This window comes from Rhinolophus sinicus, linkage group LG05 (assembly GCF_036562045.2).
Source record: "Rhinolophus sinicus isolate RSC01 linkage group LG05, ASM3656204v1, whole genome shotgun sequence".
NCBI classification, from domain to species: domain Eukaryota; kingdom Metazoa; phylum Chordata; class Mammalia; order Chiroptera; family Rhinolophidae; genus Rhinolophus; species Rhinolophus sinicus.
The window spans coordinates 100,486,512-100,510,304 of NC_133755.1; the positions used below are offsets into that span (position 1 = coordinate 100,486,512).

Below are 23,793 nucleotides of genomic sequence, written 5' to 3' on the forward strand. Positions count from 1 at the left end.
TTTATTTTGATTTTTTAATGAAGTGTTAATTTAACAGGAACTAAATTTTTACTTGTATACATTGATGACTGAAGAAATCATTTTTAATATATGATCTTTCTAATACTGGAATAGGTTGCTGCAAGATGTTCACAAATGGAATATAGTAAAATCGGTTTTCCATTCATTACAACACACACAGAGCCTTTTATAGTTAAATAAGCACTTAACACAAAGTTCCAAGTTTCCTTTGGTTTGCAAGAGGGTTTCTTTTATTATTATTTTAAAGACTTTCAATATTTTAATTTTTACCTGTAGAGAAATAATACTGCTCTAAAGATTTATGTTCTGAAAACTGTAAAGATGTGTGTATGTTACAAATATGGGTTTCTTGGGCTTTACAAAGGTGGATATTGTGTGTGAAGCAAAGTACCCTTCAAACCAATGTGAACTCCCTTTAAAATAACTTTTGATATTATTAAGTTTCCTCTTGGTTTCCTTTTTACTTCAGCAATGAGGTGACTATTAAGATTCCATAAGTTAATGCTTGCTCAGTTACTCTTGGTCTTGAGCTACACTATAGAAGCATTAACTATTTGACCTACTCCTTCAGACACAATATACCTACATTGATTATGTAGACTAAACCTTGTGAATGGCTGAACAGTTGTTTTTGTTAGAAGTGCTAATGGGAACCCAGACTCTATTACATATATATTGAAAATAGTGAATCTTTCATAAAATGTATTTGAACATGTTGAATTTTATTATTAAATGCACAGTATGATTTAGACATTGGAAATATATAACTAAAGAAGCCTACCGAAAACATTTTGATTTAAAAAAAACTATATGTAAGTGTGTACCACTGTGGATTTACTTTTCAAAGCTAATTCTTATTTTTGATTTCCAGTTAAAAATATGTGGAATGATAGATAGATAATAATAAAGATTAAGCATTGGCCATACAGTGAAAATAAAAATGGGGTGGGGTAACAAAAAGTATTACATTAAAAGGGTGGTAAGGACATTAGCTTGAGCCCAAGCTTAGTCATTTTAGGATTCGGATCTGTGTAAGCATAGCTAGAACATTGGCGGGCGTAATTCACCAGGCATATATTTGAATGAGGACGGAGTGACCTAAGAACTCGTCCTAAGGAAAAGGTGAATCCCTAACTCACTTATTCAGAACAATGTCCTAGTGAGTATAAGGCAGCAGTGATTTTGAGTCTGTAACTCAGAGTCTCTTCTGGCACAGCTCCAATAAGATTGTATGACTAACTCCTAAAGAACAAAGGGAATTCAAGAAAATCTAATAGAATTTTTTACTTTAAGTCCCTGTAAAATACTGGGTGGGAAAATTATCACTACTTTGGAGCTTGGTTAACAATGGGACAAGTGGTGGGAAAAGATTCTCCCTACATCAGAAGAAAGGCCGCCAAGCAGCTCCCCATTGGTACAGGACGGCAACAACGAAATGTAGGTCCAAGATTATCTCCTGGACCAGCATCAGCATCAGTATCAGCATGAGCTTCAGATGGGTAGCAGCTTAAAGGTGAGCAAATCAGGAATCTGATGGCACTGGGAATTTTAAAGTGCACCAACAAAGGTACCAAAGCAAGAGACAGTGTGCTGATGGGATGAAATTGCTCTTAGACAAAGAGGACACTTCCCTTGCTGCATATCCATGCCCTAATGTTGTATACTAGGAAGAAGAAAGAGATGTAATCTACTAAATGTATAGGGTGATCACCAGAGAAGGAGAAGAATTTGGCTGTTGGGAGTTGTTTAAACTTAAATACACTTGGGGGATCCCACACAAATGGGAGGGCAGAGGAGATAGGGAAGGTTCTTTGAAGGATATACCAGCATTCCAGTGATGTTACTGATGGCAACTAGACCCAAAGAAACATTGTTTGTGCCCAATTATCCCAGGTTTGTGTATCATAGAACTTTTGGATTATAAAATGAAAGGGGTAATAAGAACAAAAATGGGAGTTCAGACTTTGGTATTGGCAGAGATATTTGTCTTTAGCATTTACAAAATGAAAACCCATTAAATCTTTGCATGAAATATTTTTTTAGAACTATTCATACCTTGGCTATCTTATTTTCTCTCAAAATGATTGTACAGGTACCGAGGGAAGAGAAACAATTTGGGCAGCCAATATACAGTCATATAATTTCTCAGTTGTGTTAACCACAGAGTGAATCAAGATGGGGCTAGGATGATGTCTTCTAAAAGAGAAACAATTATTCTCTTTGCACAGCAGTCAAGAGAGAAGGAGGTGAGACTGGGGCTCATACCTACTAAATATTGTCATAATTGAGCTGGAGATTCTAGACTTCCAGATCTGCTCTTCTGACCCTTATGACTTGGTATAAGCACTGGGGTCAGGGCCTGGTATACACATCTGACTAAGGACACAACTATTTCAAATTTAGAATCATAGACAGGTAAGCTGGCAAACCACAGATCCATTCCAAACTCACTGGTTTTGTATTTCAGACCATTCTTTTTGGAAAATGTGACTTTCAAAATGTTTATTTCTTTAAAAACAGGGTTATTAAAGGAGATTCTGACATAAAACAGCTCTTCAGACACATGTTGATGTTACAAGGATAAGTGGTTCCAAATAGGAGCATTTAGTTTCCCTCCAGAATACACAGTTTGAAAACATTCATTTGAGGATTTATCAGAGTCTAAACGTTGATATCACTTTAAGATGTTAGCATAAACTCCAGTTTTTTTTTTCTCTCCTATAAACCCACAGTAATTGACTGCTTAACCCAAAACACCTGTGATAGAACTTGTGTGCAAATTACCTTTCCTTCATTTTAAAACTACTCTTGCAGCATCCTTGATGGACTATAGAAAACAAATCAGTGCATTGCTTCTCATTCAAATATCTTCCTCATCTTTGTTTATTTTCAATGTATGATTAAGTTGGATTCTGATGCTCTTAAATTATAGCTTCTGTGACTCTAAATTATATTGGAAATTTACCCTTTTTAGAAGCAGATGATTTAAAATGTGCAGAATTCTCTACCCAGCATATAGATTAAATCATTTTATATCAGATTTTAAGGAATGTGGAGAAGATACAATTTTGTCTACTTAAATTCCATATGCACTTTAACTCCATATAACCTTAAATTAAGCATATTGCAGTAGAGCTCTGAATTTCAACTCTGTTATAATTTGAACATTTTGCATAGTTTCTAGTTTGATAGTAAAAGCACAGACCTATTGCCAGATATAAGAACATGGATTTGAAGTATCACAAACAGAATTTTACATGTGTGTTCAGAATTTTCTTATTTTTGGATGGTTTACATTACCTTATAAACTCAAAACCAAAGAAAGGCTGGTATATTAAACTAGTTCAGTGATACTGGAAGCTCACAGTTAAATGGTATTTCAAAAAAAAATATTTTCGAACTTTAGAGTACAAGATAGTAAGGTTTTTGAGTTTTTCTTTATACTATTTCTGGGGTTCTATTTAACCAACCAGGCTCCTCATGCAATGCCTTTTCTACAGATTCCCATTCTCTGCTTTAGACTGATATTTCAAACAATAAATTAAAAATTACCAATTTATGTTACATTAAATATTATATATTTACAATTCTATATTCTGTATGAAAAAGCATCAAAAACAAAGGAAAGAACAAATGTAATAATATATGTGAATAAGGATAGGATTCTGTGGCTGATGTTAAAGGAGAAAAATACATATGGGAGGTATGAAATCCACAGAGGGCAATTGGAAACCATATCCTGACGAATTGACATGAAATGTGAGTTGAGAGTTATCTGCAGATAAGAAATGTGGTTACAATTCCTGGTAATACGGCAGTAGAAGGAATCCATTTTCCTCTGTGATTGGGTGTGTGGGAGGGTTAGAGAATTTCAAAGGAGGAAGAGATTTAAAAAGGAATTGAAATTACTTCTAAAAATTTTGCAAAAGGGGCTGTAATTCCCTCTAGTTTGAGAAAGTAGTAGGATTTAGAAAAGTGGATATTTGGTCAGAAACACCGGCATGATGACTAAAGGCTTGATGGGGGAAAATCGCAAACAGTTGAGAACTGAAGCTCATGAGACTCCAGGAGGAAGGGCCTGGGGAAAGCAAGGCTGAGAATCATAAAGGAGCAAGGGCAGAAGTGTGTGCCTAGTTGTGAATCTTGTCCAGAATGCTCATATGTTTTACTGCACTGAGGGTGGGACCGAAGTGATGGAAAATGATTAGTCTCCTTCTGTGGGACACCAGTCTGAAATGAGGAGGTGTACTCTCTCAGGCATGACAAGCCCAACAACTACTTTTTATATGGACCCTATTTTCAGATAGTGGAAATATGAATCTGAAACTAAGAATTGCAGTTTACTTTTACATAGGCACTTACTTTTTAATAGTTCTTCTCTTTATATATAGCGTCTTTCCCCTGAGGCTCTACAAGCTTTACAGACATCATCTGTCACATGCCCCCAAAAGACTGGTTAGCAGTTGGTCTTACAGTCATTTATTTTAAGAAAGCAGAAACATTCTTTTCACAAAAACATGGAAAGAGTGAATTATTTTTAGTCTTTTTTCCAGTTCCTATGTGACTTTTTAAAATAAAAAAGTGTACGCGCGCACACACACACACACACACACACATATCTTTCATTTAAATCATAGGAGATTTAAATAAACTATTATGAAGCAAAGTTTCAGCAGAAATCAACGAAAAGTTCTTTACAAACTCTATGTATTAAGATATCAATGAAGAAAAACTTTTAGTTTGTTTTGTAGCAATGAAATTAATTTCATACACTGCATTTTATCTATAGTAAGGGAAATTAGTCTTTGAAATGAACTTAATGCAGTTAATTGGGAAATTTATGAGTGTCTAAAGGAAACATTCTTTTCTACCAGCTTATATGATATGTTATTCAAAAGAATTTTTATCATACAGAAAAGCATGGTTCATTAAATGTTTGACCTTCTCTTTCAATTTGATACATGAACCTGTGAAATAATCACAAGCTACTTCTAGAATCTTTAGAATAGTTCAATACCACCAAAATGGAAGACAAATATATTATCTTGACACCTACTAAAGAAAGAATGAAAAAAGTAAAGGGTATTTTTCAAAATATGCAGTAAAGAACTGATACTAAGATACCTAATATACAGAGGATGCCAAAAAAAAAAAAAAAAGTATGCATATTTTAAGAAAGGAAGAAACTGTATTAAAACTGTAATACTCACGATATGAGTATACCAATAGCAAAAAGATGAATACAAGTCATGTGTAAACATTTTTTGGCACCCCCAGTGTATGCCATCATAAGTGTTTACTTTTGCCAAAATAAAAAAGAATTAAGACATTTGGGACTTAATTCTCTCTTATACACATGAAGGTTGGGATCACAAAATATTCTTCTGACTGAAGAGAAGCAGAATTTTTCTTCACCAATTTCTCATGTCTTTGTCTATGGCAAGAATGTAAACTTGTCAGCCCCACATAAGGACCAGATCTCACACTACCATAATTTAAGTTGGCACCCCAAACAAAAGCATCCCTCTGAGCTGTCTAAATACCAAATAATAGCTGGATTTCAAGAATGTTTACTTTTGGTCAACCTGGGTCATCAGCATCATCTGATCTTATAGCATACGTAGAACTTTCATATTTCAATCAGTTGCATTACTTCAGAGAGAAATCATGTGATTATTTCCCCATATAAATATAGCTGGTACCCAAAAGTAGTAACAAACATGCCTTTTAAAAGGATCAGAGAAATTGGGAATTGAGAAGGTTAGCGAATTCAATATTCCTAAGTTGAAAGAGAAGCAGCAGCTGCCATTAATTGAAGCTAGGTATCTTAGCAGTTGATTTACATACATCATCTTAATTACTGCTCATAACAAAACAATGGTTACATTTCAAAAATGAATAAAATAAGGCTCAGAGAAGGTTCAGATATTTAACTCAGCCCGTCAACCCTCAAGTAGTATGCTATTCCTTTAAGTACATAGTGTTCCCCTTTCTTAGGAACTGTTTAGGCTGATGCTTGCCTTGGGTCTCTGCTTTTCACCATAGGAAAACTGGAGGGAAACCATCCATCTCACAGGTCTGTCAGTGACAGACACAGTGTGTCTGTCAAGAACTATGGTACAGCCGCTTCATTTGTTAAGTTCAAGATTGGACTTTCCTCGGTAAGTGGGAAGATAAGCACGCAGCACTCCTTGCCAGCAAATGAAAAGGCTGGTGGTTTCCCCAGTTTCTATTCCACTCAGATGGAAACTTGCCACAATACAGAGAAATTAGTATGCATTTTAAGGAGTTGGGATATGCCATTTACCTATCAAAATATTTCCCCTCTAATTTCAAATTTTGATCACCACTTGCAGTACATGCTATTGGCATAGGTCATTGGCTGCTTTTGTTTCTGTTTTGGGTTTCCTTTATCCTCTGGGAGCTTCCCCCAACTATGCCAAAGTTTCCACCAGCCACACAGAGCTTCCACTAGCCACACAGAACCACAGTGACTCCTCACACCTTACACTGACTAAAGGTTCTCTCTTCTTCCGATATGCACTCTGCTCATGATGCAAAACAAGCACCGCTGTATTTTTGCGATATGACTTCAAGAAATATGTACCAGCATAAATTAAATTTGTAGTGGAAAGAACAATGGGAAAGATAGAGCTAACGTTAGTTTATGTTGAGAATAAGGAGAATCTCATACTCTTCATGGCCCTATAGCGATATTACCATGAAAATATTTTCTCCTCAGATCATTAGTTAAACCAGGGTTGGAGTCTAGAATAAGGAATATAACAAACAACAAAAACTGGAATATGTTCACGACATTGGCATTTGTTGGGCAAGATTGGTGCTCCATGGTTACTGTTCTGAATTAGGGAAAATCAAAAACAGAAATACAGATGTAGCCAAACACTTTCATTGCATTTTCATTAAGGGAAACCTGAAAAATGGTAAAATACATCTTTCACCAGATAATGAAGCAAGACTAACTCCTGTTTGTCTCTGCTTACTTTAACTCATTGATTTCAAAACTCTTTTTCATGTATGTTTTTGAATTGTGATGCTAAAATTTGGATAAGCAAATTATGTTTACCATACAGGTCTCATTTAAATATGAACATACTATAAATTAAAACACAGAAAATTGCCTTTAAAACCTAGTTTTAAAACACTGTGTATATAATAGATATGGTAAAACAGCAAATTCAAGGTTTTTCAATTTATTACTGAATATATTCTATCAACATTTGTTCATAAGGGAAAATTATTTTCTCACTACAAATTATTATACAAGATTAACCTAGGCTATAAGAGGCCAATTACAGAGTTCTGACTAGAGAAAAGTATAATACAGATAATAGATATTTACAAAGGAATCAGAATCATAGTTCTTCATTTTCAACAGAACTAAGCAATCTGTAAGATGCAAACCATTTTGTTCAAAATATGTTTTCAAAGATTTTTAGAAAACTAGTCATGCTTCTCCCAATTAAACTCTGCTTATGGGTGGGGGGGAAGTCAAGGACACTAACAAATTAAAAATGTATTTCATTGACAGAGATTTTTTGCTTCTCAAAACACAATTAACGTAGTCCAAAACCTCTTTAAGATTGGAACAACACCAACTCACTATCAACTTTGATGCTAGGAGAAGAGATGGTATGATGAAAGAAAGGGCTGATTTCATACTGACTTTTTGCAAAATAATAAGCTATTAATTTGGGGGTGGGATTGCATCAGGATGAGTTTTCTGCACCTTGGTTTAAACTACAAACTTGAGCACCAGTCGGCACTTAACAAAAGTGGTAGGGGGAGGTAGATGTGAGAATCCAATGATGAAGAGTAAGGATTAAGTGAAAGGAAGGCAGAGAAGGAGAGAAAACAAAGGGAGGACAATCTATCAAAATACATTAGTGCACAACACAGGGCACAAAGAAGGGGGAAGTTCATTATCAAATTAAAAATTAAAAAATTAAATTTGGCTAAATTTAATTACAAGTTGAAATCAATCACTGGCAGAAGAGAAGTCTTTTTTTTAAATTTATGAATTTATCAAATTAACTATAATTGTGTAAGAGGCTAAAATAACTATTGAAGTGCTGTAGTTAGATTTAGAATACAAAAATATGATAAAAATGCTATTACCTTTTGAGGGCCAGATCACGATTAAATTCCATACAGAAAATATAAAAAAGGTAATTCTGAACAGATCCAACATAAAATTCAATTTTGTTCCATGACAAGCATTATTAATAGCATTGTTTTATTTGGAAATTATAAAAATACATTTATTTTTTTTCAGTTTGGAATTTATAAAAATATCATGTAATATGTGAGAGTCATAGTATATAAGAGTTGGCTCTGAAAACAAATAATTTTTAGATTCACGGTCAAGATTCTTAAACTTTCTAAGGCTACGTGTACTCATTGATAAAATTGGATAATAATAGCGAAAATAAAGTAGACATCCCACTTAAAGAGCTTAGCAAAGTTCCTGGTATTTAGTAAGCTCTCAGAAAATGTTGTTTTTTGTTAGTTATTAATATAATTTTGATTGACTATCACAGTAAATACATGGTTTGAATATTATATAACATGAAGTAAGATGTATCTTGGTAGTAAAACCTGGATTAATCATGAAGAACTATAAAAATGAAATTTTAGCATGGAAGGATAAATGATGCTGGTAAAAAGTACTGCAAAAATAACAGATTTTTATATAAACAGAAAGTAAGTTTTGATAAATAGAGCAAGTTTGAAAATACATGAGTTTGAAAAACTACACTTAGTTTATGAAAATCTTACATGACTAATAGAATTAAGAGGATCTTGCATTGAACAAAGTAGAAATCTAACAGTGCTCTAATATTTATGTTTAATTACTCTAGTCATGAAAGACATATTGATAATTATGTTCATTTTTATGCAGTGGGCAATAGCAACATTCTAAAGCATACTGGAATATTTATGTTCTTTGATGTGCTTTAAGACATTCTTTGAGTTAAAAAAATCCATAGGTCACAGCTTATATGGTTTGGAAAATTAACAAATACTGATTTTTATATCCCAAGGCAAATCTATGTCATTTATTTTAAGTAGAAATCAAGTCATTGTTACCATAAAAATACAGGAATTCTCAAGTTTTCTGAATCATTCACATAAAATGACCAATACAGTTGTTTCTCTTCGCTATATTTTAAATCTCTCTCTTCATGGATTGATTTATTTAAAAAAAAAAAAAAGATTTTTAGAAACTAATACATTGACATAGATTCATTTATGTTTTAAATGCTTTTGAAAATTTATAGAAATATGAAACAGAAGCCACTCTAATATTCTCTGGAAACATTTAGATTAAGTTTTCTTTTGTTATGGCACTGAAAAACTTTCTGTGGCACTTAAAGTAAAAAAGAATATAACCCTACTAAATGCTCTAGGAAGAGTGCTTTATAAACCTTAATCCTGCTGGGGGGAATGTAAATTGATACAGACACTATAGAAAACAGTACAGAGATTCCTCAAAAAATTAAGAATAGAATTATCATACAACCCAGCAGTACCTCTTCTGGGTATCTATCCAAAAAATCTGAAAAAATTTATCTGTAAAGATGCATGTACTCCACTGTTCATTGCAGCTTTATTTACGTTGCCAAGACATGGAAACAACCAAAGTGTCCTTCAAGGATAGATGATTGGCTAAAGAAGATGTGGTATATATACACAATGGAATACTACTCTGCCGTAAGAAAAGATGAAATAGTGCCATTTGCGACAACATGGATGGATCTTGAGATTATTATCCTAAGCGAAATAAGTCAGACTGAAAAAGTCAAGAACCATATGATTTCACTGATATGTGGGATATAAAACTGAAAACAACAAAGGAACAAGACAAACAAATAAGGAAACAAAAACTCACAGACACAGATAATAGTTTAGTGGTTACCAGAGGGTAAGGGGGTGTGGGGTGGTAGATGAGGGTAAACGAAATCAAATATATGGTGATGAAAGGAGAACAGACTCTGGATAGTCAATACACAACATGATATATAAATGACGTATTACAGAATTGTACACTTAAAACCTATGTAACTTTACTAACAATTGTCACCCCAATAATCTTTAATTTAAAAAAAAGATATATGTACTCCTACATTCACTGCAGCATTATTCACGGTGGGAAGACATGGAACCAACCAAGGTGTCCCTTGATAGATGAATTGATAAAGAGAATATGGTACATATATACAATGGAATATTATTCAACCCTAAGAAAAGATGAACTACTACCAATTGCGACAACATGGATGGATCTTGACATTATTATGTTAAGCAAAATAAGTCAGACAGAAAAAGTAAAGAACCATATGACTTTCCTCATATGTGGGATATAAAACTGAAAGCAACAAATGAACAAGACAAGCAAACAAACAACAACAACAAAATCATAGACACAGACAACAATTTAGTGGTTACCAGAGGGTAAGCGAGGAGGGGAGATGGTAGAAGAAGGTAAAGGGTGTTAAAATATATGGTGATGAAACAAGAACTGACTCTAGGTGGTGAACACACAATGGAATATGTATATAAATGGTATATTACAGAATTGTATATTTGAAACCTATATAAATTTTACTAACCAATGTCCCGCCAATAAATTTAATAAATTATTTAAAAAAAAAAATAGATATTTAACTGTGAAATTATATCTGATCCTTCACATGTTACTTGCAAATGTGTTTCTACCTGTATATTCCCCCTCTACACACACACACACACACACACACACACACACACACACACGCATACTTACTCCAAAAGAAAGAAAGGTCATGGGGTGTATTGCCTCCCTTTACCAGCTTCTCCATCTCTGATTTTACATATCTTGAGTTTTGGTTTGAATGTAACTATTTAATATCAGGTTCCTTTAAGATGATGCATTTCTATTCATGGTACCCTCTCTGAATATAATATTTACATATGTATAAGCTTAAAGTATAAATATATGCTTATACATCGTAATGATCTGACAAATTATCTCATGCAATATAATAATCCCTAGATGAAAAACAAATAAATGGTGAATTTTTCCAGTAACATATAGCTTATTCCTTCACAATTCCATAATCATTAATTTCCATTTGTTAGGCACTTTTTTCTTGTGCCTTAAATTTGTCTTTTTGCACATTGATTTAATTTCTGGGCTATGAGAAAATAACCCCATTTCACTTATTTATTTTATTCATTTAAGTGTTTGAAGATAAATATTCTTCACCTGTCCTAATTTATTCTTAAATATTCATCCAAAAGTTAAGCAAGTGTGCTCTAACATTAAACAGTACATACAGAACTACTTCATTTATACTAATATTCACCTAGAAAAATTGTAGGAGTATATCTTCCTTTTTCCCTTCCAGAACATTTAGCAAGATATGTGATTCTTGCAGTTTCATGGCTGGAGACTCTGTAATTTATTTATTTGAAATCAATTGTCATCACCATAAATTCAGCAAAAGGGAGTCAGATGCTTTTTATGAACAAAAATGACTTAATTGCTTTATAAGATAAAGTTCAGATAAGGGAGTAAAATATTATCAAATCTCAAAGTCTTTAAAAGATCCCCTGATAAGTGGACATAATTCACCTTTCTGGACTTAGATAAATAATAATGAGAAACTATAGTCAAAATAGCAAGACAAAAAGAAAAATATCACCCTTGATCTCTGAATTTCTTCTACTACTTATTCGCACTATGTCAGCTAATATTCAGATTAACCAGCCACATAGATCATCTGACCCTTGACACAGATAGTCATCTGATGACACAGGGGCTTAATTTGGATAATTTTCCCCTGAGGTAAAAAAGAGTGTCTTAGGGATCCTAAGGATAACACAACAGATTTATTTAACCAGATACTTTCATTTAAAAATAGTTTCCAGGACTTATCAAATTTAAGCAGAGAGTACTTGAAGAAGTATCTTACACAAAGAAGTTCACATTAATAAAGCTAAAATAATATCAAGTTAGTAAGTTGTACATTTGTTTAATATATATAAGGACTTTAGATATCAGAATATAATTGTAATTAGTAATATATATTCTATAAATCAAAAGATTTCATGGAGTTTTTTAAAAATTTGATGTTTTTATCATAGCACATTTAGGAGATATCAAAAGATATTGCAATTTTGAATAAAATTTTTATTAGTATATTACATTACTCTGTATGTAGTAAGGAACAATAGGAATAAAAACCATGTCACAGTTGTAGAAACATGGCTAATCGCATTCCTTATTGTTAATGTACCTGTAGCAGTTATCAATTTCCAGGAATGAACAAAAAAAAACCCTTACAAGTTGAAGAGTAGAGAACATGGCAAAACCCTGGGTAACACAGTTTAAAAGAATATTTTTAAAAGTTGCACAAAAAAATATTGGTGAAAATTAAGAGATTTAAATAGTTGGAGCCTTTAGAAAAGCTCTGATATATATCTATATCTATATATAGCTATATCTATATCAATATATAGATATATATCTCTATATATCTATATATAGATATGTATATATAGATAGATAGATATATCTATATATCTATCTATCTATCTATCTATCTATCTATCTATATATATATATATATATATATATATCTTCTAAAAATGGAATCGAAAAAACTCTTACATGATAATAAGCAGAAAAAGAGATATAAATTTACCCCTTTACAATGTCTGGGATATACAGCTGCTGACCAACATGGGCTATAATCTGAGAAAAATGAAACAATTGCAGTGGTTTGTTTCGTTGACTTTCAAGGAGGTCTTCTCTAATGTTCTTCCAATCAAGTCATAAGGTATCTTCAGTTTTGTAATTCTTTACAGGAAATGTCATTTACATACTGGGAGTTTTATGCAATTTTCTATAAATATCAGCACAACATGTATTAGGAACTGTTGGGCCCTACTCTTTAGCAAAGACTATCCATATTTCTTTAATCATGTTTCTATGAGCATTAAAATACTACTTGTAATTCTGTAATCTTTGTAAGAAGCCATATTGATGTGTAAGTCTTGCTAATGGATTTACTAGTCAAATATTAGTAATTTACATTGAGGCATCCCTGGGTTCTAAGATTTTTCTGATGGTAATATAGGGCAGCCTTTAATTAATTATCCCTGTATATAACTCTACCAAGTGACAAAAAACTTGTTTTCCTTACATTCATTGATGCAATTAGTTATTCACAAAAAAACTATGTGGTATTTTTCTAATAATAAAATGGTTGGGACTCAAGAAAAGTACCATAGTAAATAATAATAACTTGATATTCTCTGGTATCTATGAATACCCAACCAACATAAACAATCAATTGATCATGACATATATCTCTGGGCGTTCATTTCTATTGGCTTCATACCCTAGATAAAAATGTATTTTATATATATATATATATATATATATATATATATATATATATATATATTACAGTTTCCTACCAATTAATCATTTTATAACCAAACTATTAGACATGAGCCTAATAATATAACCATCTATACACTGTGTTGCCAACTCAAAGTTTAAGAACTTGCCTCAATAATCTTACCTTTCTCTGGTGGACTACCGCTTGTGAATTTATCTAAAACCCCCTTAAAACATCTGTGAACCCTCCACAATAAAATAATTGATCCTAAGTTAAAGGAGTGCCACCTGGAGTAAGTGAAAAGTCTCTGTGAACTCTGAGTCCAAGTCAACACAAAGATCTGTATGTCTGTCCAAGTATGTTCCAGGCCCTATCATCTAATACAGCCACACACTGTCCTTGCAAGGTAATTAGTATTACACTCATTTTATTGGTGTTATGGCTACAATATGAAATATTTTGTCATATCCAAGATTTGAATCTAGCTTCCCTCATGATTTCTTCTTAGAATTTATATTTCCAGAGTGGAGCAATCTATTCTATTTAATTAAACTCCTTATTTAAATTAGGTATCAAAACTTTAAATTCTGTTATCTGTAGCAATAATTACACATTTATTTAACTTATATTTAAGCATCAGCTATTTGGAATTTAATTTCATAACTATACCTCTGAAATCTTTTTTTTTTCTTGATTTGACTACAAAATTTAGTGAAACTTTGAGATCTATGACTTTAAAGCTGAATTTTTACCTTGACATGCTTAAAAAATAGGCCACAATTTTGTTTTTTGAAGAAAAATGGATTTTAGAATCTTATTTTAAAAGGAACCTTATAATGTTTCTTGGACATTAAACAATACTTTGACAAAACAACATTTTGATGACTTGAATACAAATGAATCAGAAACATACGGATTGAATTTTCCTTGACGTATAAGTGGGTTTGAATAGAGAGGAAAAAAGTCACTGGCAAAATTCATTCTAAGTTTTGCCAAACCTAAAATGTCTGAAAACATAGGGTTTTTAAAAAGACATTCTAATGATCCCAAAAATTCTATCATTGTTTTTCCATCTCTAAAGTATTCTATAAACCTAAGTCTGAAAAAAGAATTAATTTACTTGGATGGTTCAAACCATCAAACAATAGAAAATTGTAATGTTTGGGGTGAAAACCCCAAGTCTTAAAAGCTAGATTAAAATGCTATCTGTGTAATAAGCTCTGTGCATATATGTATAAAGGATAATAATTAACATAAATTTAATTACAATTTTAGCAAAGATTTAATAAGTCAGATAATTAATAATCGTTATAATGTAGGGAACTGAAAATTTAAAAATAAATTATAAGACAGACGTACACCTACCTATTTGCTATTAAAAAAAAAAGAGTACATATTTTATCATAGAGGTTATTAATCACCATGGAAGAGTGTCTGAGAACTCTGAAACTGGTTTTGCACAATTGGATACAACCACTTGTCTGGAATCTAGGTTGTCCATTAAAAAGCAGTGATTTTGTTTGTTTGTTTACTTGCTTATATGTTTGCTTTGTTTTACTGAAACAAACATGTGAAACTCAGAGAATAATCTATTCTCCTTAAAAAAAAAAAATATTCTTAAACTCTCCTGCCAAATCCATGGCAGTTCATTTGTCATATTTCTAAAAACAATATTTCACAAACTGAGTTATTTTCCACAGGTCCTCTGAGGAATCATAATGCTACTTTTGATTTCAGCAGTCTTTTTATTTTCAAAATATATTTAGCCCTCTGCTATTTTTTCTTTGCAGAAGCAGGATAAACAAAATTTAATAATATTCATCACTGACTTTCTCCTCATCTTATGATTGAAACTATTTTAACTACTGCACTGTGGTTTGTGGTACTATAAACCTGTATCACACCAAACTGGTTTCGTTAATAATCATCCCAAATTTACAGTTTGGAATATCCTCTTCAGAGTAACATGTTCAGTGTCAGGTGGTCTAAAAGAGCCTTTTAAATCACAAACTCATTCAATGATTATTCAAGACATATTTTTAATACCTACAACCTGCATTGTACCAAACACCAAGGGTATAATTGTGAATGAGAAACACACATCCCATGACCTCATGAAACTGATATTCATTCCAACATGTAATTATGATGGTGTTGCTGTGATTGATTAAAGCAACAAGTCTAGTTCTTTTATGAAGTGTGATCACCCTACAAGAATATACATAAATTAGATTTCATGTTCCTTCTATGATTTGTCTCCAAAAAACTTTTCTAATAGCATCTAGAATCATATTTTTCACATGTTATTCTAGCCAACAATGGACTACTGATTTTTTCCAGACTATATCATGCCATTTTCCCATTCTACGCATTTACTCACATTGTTTACTCATCCAGGAATGAATTCTCTCCTCCTGTCCTCACGACCATTCCATAAAACCATCACAACTCCCTCCCTCCTTACCTCCATTTCTTGAAATCTTACCCAGATGACCTAGCTTGAAAGCCACCTGAACCATGGTCTGCTTGTCTGTGTCCCATTTAGAGTTAACTATCTCTCTTCTGTTTTCTTATAGTGTCTTGATTGTATCATAATTCTTAACATTTAGGGTACTTTATTCTTTCTAAAATTGACTACATTTGTCTCTCTCCCAGGTTATATTCTGTTTAACATTTTCTTTTGCATGTACAGGCACTCAATAATTTTATGTCTAACAAGTAAATAAATGAAAAATAGTCAACAAATGAATTTGAAGGCAGACTTTCCTGAGTATCATCCTATTGCAAAGAACTAAACATATTCAGACTCCATTATTGCAAATAAAAGATGGTGTGTCTGCTCTGTTTAAAGCAATATCATGTTGAGAACATCAACAGTATTTAATGAATGGAGCAGTAATAAGTGGAAACATATGGTTAACCATATTTATAGAGAAATATCACCTGTATATTCATCATGAGGTTGCAGTTAATAAAATGAAGGTACTGGAAGGGTCACTTGCTTTCCTAAGTTCATATATGCTCTACCTCTGGTTAAAATCTGTTTCGCTTAAATGCAAAAAGCCAGCTTGCCTAGCATATGTAACTATTTTAATATTGTCATATTATACAATACCAGAAAGAGCAACAAAATGCTGTATATTTCAAACCTAACTCTTAAATAAAGAATTTGAAAACCTTTGAAAAGAGTGAAATATTAGTTTATTTTCGTGTCTAAAAAAGTACCATAAATAATACAACGGTAATTTAAAGTAAAATTACCCTTATAAGAGAAGAGAAATAAATCAAGGGGAACTCAAAATATAAAGTAGTTCTCTCAGAGAAAAAGACAAATTGAAAGTGGATAGTAGCTAAATTATATAGAGAGTAAAAGAAAAAGAACCAATATAAGAAAAGGAGTGAACAAACAAAAGATAAATTTCAGAATTTTCAAGTGGGGTGGTTGCGAGGGAGGGAATTAAAAGGAGACAGGCTGATCATATTTCACAGATCTCTTGAGTTGTTTAGTTAGACATTTCAAGCATATCCCCAAGGAGAAGACTGAGAGAAGCACATACCATTAATTTAATTTTTTTGTTTGTTTCAGCCGCATACCAGGCAAGAAATGACTGGCTTACCCCTACAGTGCTGATTTCCCAGTTACGTTTCTGACTGTAAATATACAGTCGTTTAACATTGTAAGAATTCTTGGAAGATTATTTAAATATGTGTTTTTCTCAGTCTACATTTATAATGCTTGCACTCTGAAAATCCTGAATTCTATTCTTAAAGTCATAATTGAAAAAATAACCTGTAATTTGAAATATTTGAATTGTTTATAAAAAGTTCAGTATTATAATTAAAATATATGGAAAAGTCTGAATTTGGGGGGAAATGTCTGAAACTTGTCTATAACACTCAGTAAAAACACTTTTTTTTTTTGTTTTTCTAGTTCAAGATCTGAGGCACATGAAACCTTCACTAGACTAACTCTGGAATAGACTTAATTTGTGGCTGTCAGCCTCATCCCATATACAAAATCATTGGAGTAACAACATTGGTTATAGTATTATTCTTAGTTTGTGAAAATGCTTATAGATAAAACAATGTCACCGTGAAGTCCTATTGCTTACAGTAATGAACCCCCTTGTAAGAGATCCAAGATAGACATAATATATGCTTAACTGTAGTTCATTAAGCAAAGCAAGGAGAAATGAGTGAGACAGATTCTAGGACCAATGTTTCTATTGCCTGATCATGTAAATAACTAAAGGCAATAAAACGTAATAAGGCGTGTTCTCTAATTATCATCTCTTTAAAAACCACCCTCCATAGGCCAGGCCCTAGCATTTGCATGGTGTGGGGCAAGAGTTCAATGTAGGTCCACTTGGTACACTTCTAAATATTTAAAAATTACTAATCAAGCTAACAAGTCATTAAATAAATTGTGTTTTATCCTCCTACCATGACAAACGAAATTTTAAATAGCCTGAACAACTATATTGAATTTAAAATTTTTGAACTCTTTCAGCGATCACATGCAGAAAAGGCTCTGAATAAATTCGCTTTGGCTTTCCTGAACTCCTGGTCCAATGTACCAAGACCCCTCTCACCACAGTTTGTGAACTCATTTCCATTTGTCTGAAATAACTACCTCCCAACTTTTTCCCTAATCATATCTTCTTGATCTTTAAGATTGTAGCTTGAATTCACTCACTTTTCTTTTCTTTTTTTTGTTTATTAAAGTTTATTGGGTGACAATGGTTAGTAAAGTTATATATAGGTTTCAAGTGTACAATTCTGTAATACATCATCTATATATCACATTGTGTATTCACCACTCAGAGTCGATTTTCCTTCCATCACCATATATTTGATCTCTTTTATCCTCACCTACCACCCTCCCCGCTCTCTTACCCTCTGGTAACCACTAAACTGTTGTCTAAGCCTATGAGTTTTTGTTTCTTTATTTGTTTGTCCTGTTACATTGTTGCTTTCAGTTTTATATCCCACATATCAGTGAAGTCATATGGTTCTTGGCTTTTTCCGTCTGACTTACTTCGCTTAGCATAATAATCTCAAGATCCATCCATGTTGTCACAAATGGCACTATTTCATTTTTTCTTATTACAGAATAGTATTCATTTACTTTTCAATACTCATAAATCCATCAAACTCTTCTCAGTGTGTGGTGACATGAATGTGATTACTACCTGATACCTCATGAAGTCTCAATGGTGAGCCTCATGAAGCCAACTCTGCATTTGTTCACCATTTTATTTCTGCCATTTAGCCAAGCACACAGCATACAGTTGCTCAATGAATAATTGAGAGCATAAAAATATCTTTTAGAGCTTCTTAGAAATGAAGATTTCCTACAGAACCTTTCCTCAGGTGATTTTTGAGCTGTTTATCTTTCACCAAACATTACAATATGTTAAGACCTAACCTGATGTTATTTTCTGCATTTTTCATCACTCTTTTCTTCCCTCACCATTCTCCCCTCCCCGCTGTATCATTAATAGCTCTCTTGTCTGTTTCCCTGGAACCTTTTAAAATACATATTTCTTTGTTATTTTTAGTCAGGTTTTAAGATATAATTTGCATATGGCAATATTTATTCTTATTTCATGTATTGTTCTATTCATGTTTACAAATTATATAGTTTTGTAACCATCGCCACAATCAAGACATAGATCCATAGCTTTCGGTATATAGTTTTCTTTTGGTATTATTATATCACAGTATTTCTGCTTGTTTGTATAGGTCTTCAATAAAAGACTAAAAGTTCCTTGAGAGTAGGAATAGTACCTACTTCTTCTCTACCTCTCCAGCCCCACCATAGAGCTTGATAATAAAGTGTGTCGAGTAAATGCATTCATAAACTGATTAACTAAAATAGTGCACTATCCTATGGAATATGTTACCTTGCACATCATAAGTAGAAAGCATATATTGTTGAAATTTCACAAAAAGCTGAAACTCTCAATGTATAAAACAACCACCACAAAAAATACATGAAATTCAGTGCTTACCATCTCCTGTTTCCGCACAGAGCTGTAAGCCCAAATTGTTCTGTGGATTAATCACCCAATGATTGCTGGTCACAGTGATGTCAAAGACAAGCCAACCCACATCTAAAGCTTGGGCCTTTCTTGTGTCTAACAAGAACAGATCTGCATCCCTGAGGAGAAAAAGAACAACAACAAAAAAGTTAAAGGTTTGAACAAAGATCATCATTTCCTACACTTAAGTGAAAACATTACAAAAGCACTCTTTAAAATAACAGGAGTTAATTAAAGAACAAGGGAAACAAGTGACTCAAGTGATGAGTAATAAGATACAGAACTTATTTAATGCTAGACTCCTAACCCAAACCTGGTGCAGATTAGTAGTATCTGAAAGTAATTTTCATTTTCCTGCTCCTCACTGCCCTTTACCAACTGACTTAGTGGGCTTGATTCGGTCCCTAATAGTCAGTGTCCCCATAACCACTATATGTAAGTAGCCCTTCCTGGGAAGCTCACTGACAAGGATTAAACTGAATACAGACAGAAGTGAAAGTAGCTTCTCCAGTTTGGATGACTATGGATTCTCAAAGGGATGGAGCACAGAGATAGTTTACCATTTGTGTTTTATTTTTATTACATGTTTTTCCATTTTATTTTATATTTTTCATTTTTAATTTCATTTTCCATTTTATTATAAATTATTTTATGGATACAAAAGGTCCAAGAGAGGGTCACAGACTGCACTATTAGATTAAGGGGTAAATCCCATCAACTGAGCCAAAAATCTACCCTGACTTGCTTTAACATTCATAATAGCTATGAATATGAACTTGTGTGTTTTAGGAAAATCTCCACAGTATTACTGTTATTAGCATTTACTAATTTTAACTTTCGTATTATGGTAAATTTACAAATGTATGAATATTTGTTGAACTATAATGAATTATTTTATTTATTATTTTCTTATGATAGGAAGCCTCTGAGTTAAACCTTACATATTTTGGACATTTCATCTTCACAACAGCTCTTTAATATCGGAGAAACTGAGTGTCGGTTTAATGGTAAAACATCGGAACTCCTTCAAAGTAGAATAGAAATACACTATTATGTGTTTTTATGATCTTTCATACTGTGCTGAATCTGTTTAACAGCACATTATTTATATGGGGAAATCTGAACTGTGTCATAAGCTATGTTAGATAAGTTTCTACTACATTTGCCATCTATCTGCATCATAGAAGTCACTTCAAAGGTGGCTTACAAAAAACACAAAGGTGAAATTTTGAATAAAATCAAATCATGCACATGTATTATTTCTTTAGAAAAATGCTCTATAATTGAAAATTGAACTATTTTTAACTGAAGTGAAGATTCTCAATCAATATTTTAGAAATTACATCTTCATTTCTTTATTTCAATTTGATTTATGCCATTCTTCCATTAATCTAGAGAAGGTAAAATAAATGTATTATGATCAATTAAATTGTTCAGCTAACCCACTCTTAAATGATGCAACTTTCATTCTCCTTCACAATTTTAATCATAGTGTTTACCAAAGGAGGGTTGCAGACACTTTCTTAGATCCAATATGTGACTCAGTTTGAGATGCCAAAGACATAGGACAAGCATGTTACAAAGCAACGAAAAGTTTCAATTTGTTTCCACTTGAATTTGAAGAACCCATTATATTTACAGTATGATGGAATGTCAATCAAACTCTCCCTTTTCCTCCTAACTTGGAAAATCCACCAAATAAACAGGATCCAAGAAAAGGTTTATCCTTAAAATTTTGAGATAGTTAGTAAATATCTGTAAGAATATAATCTTGGAATTAACTTAATCATTTCATTAGCTTCTAAAAACAAAAGGAGTCATCCTATATCTTGGGAAATACTAAAGTGCTACCCTGCTTTCAAACATGCTCTCATTTGAAATATAGTAAAAATATTCTAATAAACCTGCAAAGCTTAAAATAATATCCCTTGGCATGATATAAGTAAAACTTTGAAAACCAAAAAACAAACGAAAAGAACAAAGAGGTAAATTTTGACAGCAGTTTCAACTAATTCACAAATATCTTTAGGCAGCTATTAAAGTGGTATTTTTTCTATTGTTCTATTTTTTCAGAAAAAAAAAATTTCCCCTACCTATCTATGTTCAAGTCCCACAACTTTCAAGTATGTCTATGAGGGAAATGGCTCTATATGTAATAGATATATTTAGAAAAAACATCAGCCAAAGAATTCAAGGAAGGCCTGAATATATGAATTTCAGGGATGCAAATTCCCAATTCATTAGAAGGTAAATTAAGGCAAATAGTATAGTTTGAAAAATTTGTTTATTTCTGGTTCAACTCTGAAAAGTTGTGAAGGTTCAATTGCTTTCATAAGCTCCATGGTTTCTTATTCTTAAGCAAAGCTATTTTATTTTTATTTTTTTTACTTTTTTAATTTTATTTTTGATAACATCTAGTCTTTAATTTCTCCTGTTTTATATAAGGCCTCCTACATTACCTACAGACAAGAGAATATGTTTTGGGAAAAGCAATTCATAAGGTCAATGGTAGTAATTCTGTAATTTTCTCACGTAGCAAGTTTTATAACAGCTTGTTAAAAATAAATCCCCATCTGTGCTATAGAAAGTTAGATATAATGTCTTTTGAAGTATAAAATTACTCCACAAAAGAATAGCACTTATCTCACAAGAAATAGTAGAAAGTATTAAATATTTCCTATGAACAATATAAAATAAGGTTGTTAAAGTTGCCCTGTCTTAGCATTTTTACCTGGTGTTTTAAAATAAATTTTACAGTAAGTAATAACATTTTTTAAAATATTAATACATTTAAAAGGAATGCAGTAGGAAGAAAACATATGTAGAAAAATATGTGCATTTATAGCAGAAATGAATCCATAATATAATTTCTTAAAATTTTGAAAAGTTATAATAATGAAACTAAAATTAAAGTCTGCATTCTAGTCAATGGAAAAAAAGTCTATTTACATGGATGCATGTAAGCAAATATTTCAGAATGGTATTTCATTAGTTTCCTAAGGCTGCCTTGACAAAGTACCATACACTGGGTGGTTTAAAAAGCAGAAATGTGTTGTTTCAATCTGGAGGCTAGGGGTTTAAAATCAAGGTGTCGGCAATGTTGATTGTTTTGAGGGCTGTGAGGGTAGGACCTGTTCCAGGCCTCTCTCCTCGGCTTGTAGTTGATCATCTTCTCTGTGTGTCTTCATATCATCTTGCTTCTCTGTGTCTGTCTCTGTGTCTAAATTTTCCCTTTTTATAAGGACCCCAGTCCTATTGGATTAGTGCCCACCCTAATGACCTCATTTTACCTTTATTACCTCTTTAAAGACCCTATCTCCAAATAAGGTCACATTTTGAGGTGTTGGAAGCTAGGACTTCAACATATGAGTTGGGGGAAAGAGGGGAGCACAATTCAACCCATAACACTATTTAAAAATATTTTTTTAAAGGCAGGAATAATCCTCAATGTGAATATTCTGTGTTTATTGACATTATAGCAATTCTCAACATTGAAATATTTCGAAAATAAATATGTGAAAATAAATTTATATTGATAATTATTCATATTTACTAAAATTTGTAGCTTTCTTTTTCAGGTAGAATTTGAACATTTGACTGTGATACAGATCATCATAATAATTTCTTATGCAGTGAATGAAGTTTTCATGCAGTTGTTAAATACAGAGTCTTATTTAACAGATAAAGGATTTGTGGTATACAGACAGACTTACGGGATATGAAATATATAGATATATTAAACATAGTTCTCAAAGGTGAAAAATAATAAGTATCTGGGCGGATATATAATACAGTAAAAATATATTTGAGCAGATTTTAATTTAATCATGACCAGAGGTTTAAACATGTCTAGTCATGGGAAATTGGTGGGCTTGTAAATACTAATTTGCATGGGTATTTTTATATTCTAGAGAGAGTCAAGAGTTTCACATAAGTGCCTTGGGAGTTTCAAAATACCAGAAAGGTGGGTACTTCACTAAGGACTGAGCAGCAGGAGCCAAATTTCAGCAAAATTTGAATTATCAACATTCTTACAACTCATCTGAAAATACAGAGTGGTAGACTGGGAAAATTGAGGCTACATATCTAAGAATATGACAATGAAAGAGCTAAAACAAATTAAATCATCTTTATGTAAATATCAGCATATTGTGATGAAATAAACAAGGATTTAGGGATCAGACAGAGCTTGAACAATTAGTTTGTTTCCCCATGGATAAAAAAATCATATGATAATCCTTGCCGTAAAAGGTTTTGCGAAGACCAAATGTAATATAACCTGGATATCTATCTGGATGAGAGGTATATTACAGTTG

The 23,793-nt window shown here is 32.4% G+C and overlaps 1 protein-coding gene across 1 annotated transcript in view; it reads right to left on the reverse strand.

The window, feature by feature from the left end:
• Positions 1–23,793, reverse strand: part of BMP5 (bone morphogenetic protein 5) — a 112,381-nt gene that overhangs the window by 18,704 nt on the left and 69,884 nt on the right. The window contains exon 3 of the mRNA XM_019734800.2: positions 19,448–19,596. Coding sequence (XP_019590359.1) covers positions 19,448–19,596 — 149 coding nt within the window. The remainder of the gene's footprint in view (positions 1–19,447; positions 19,597–23,793) is intronic.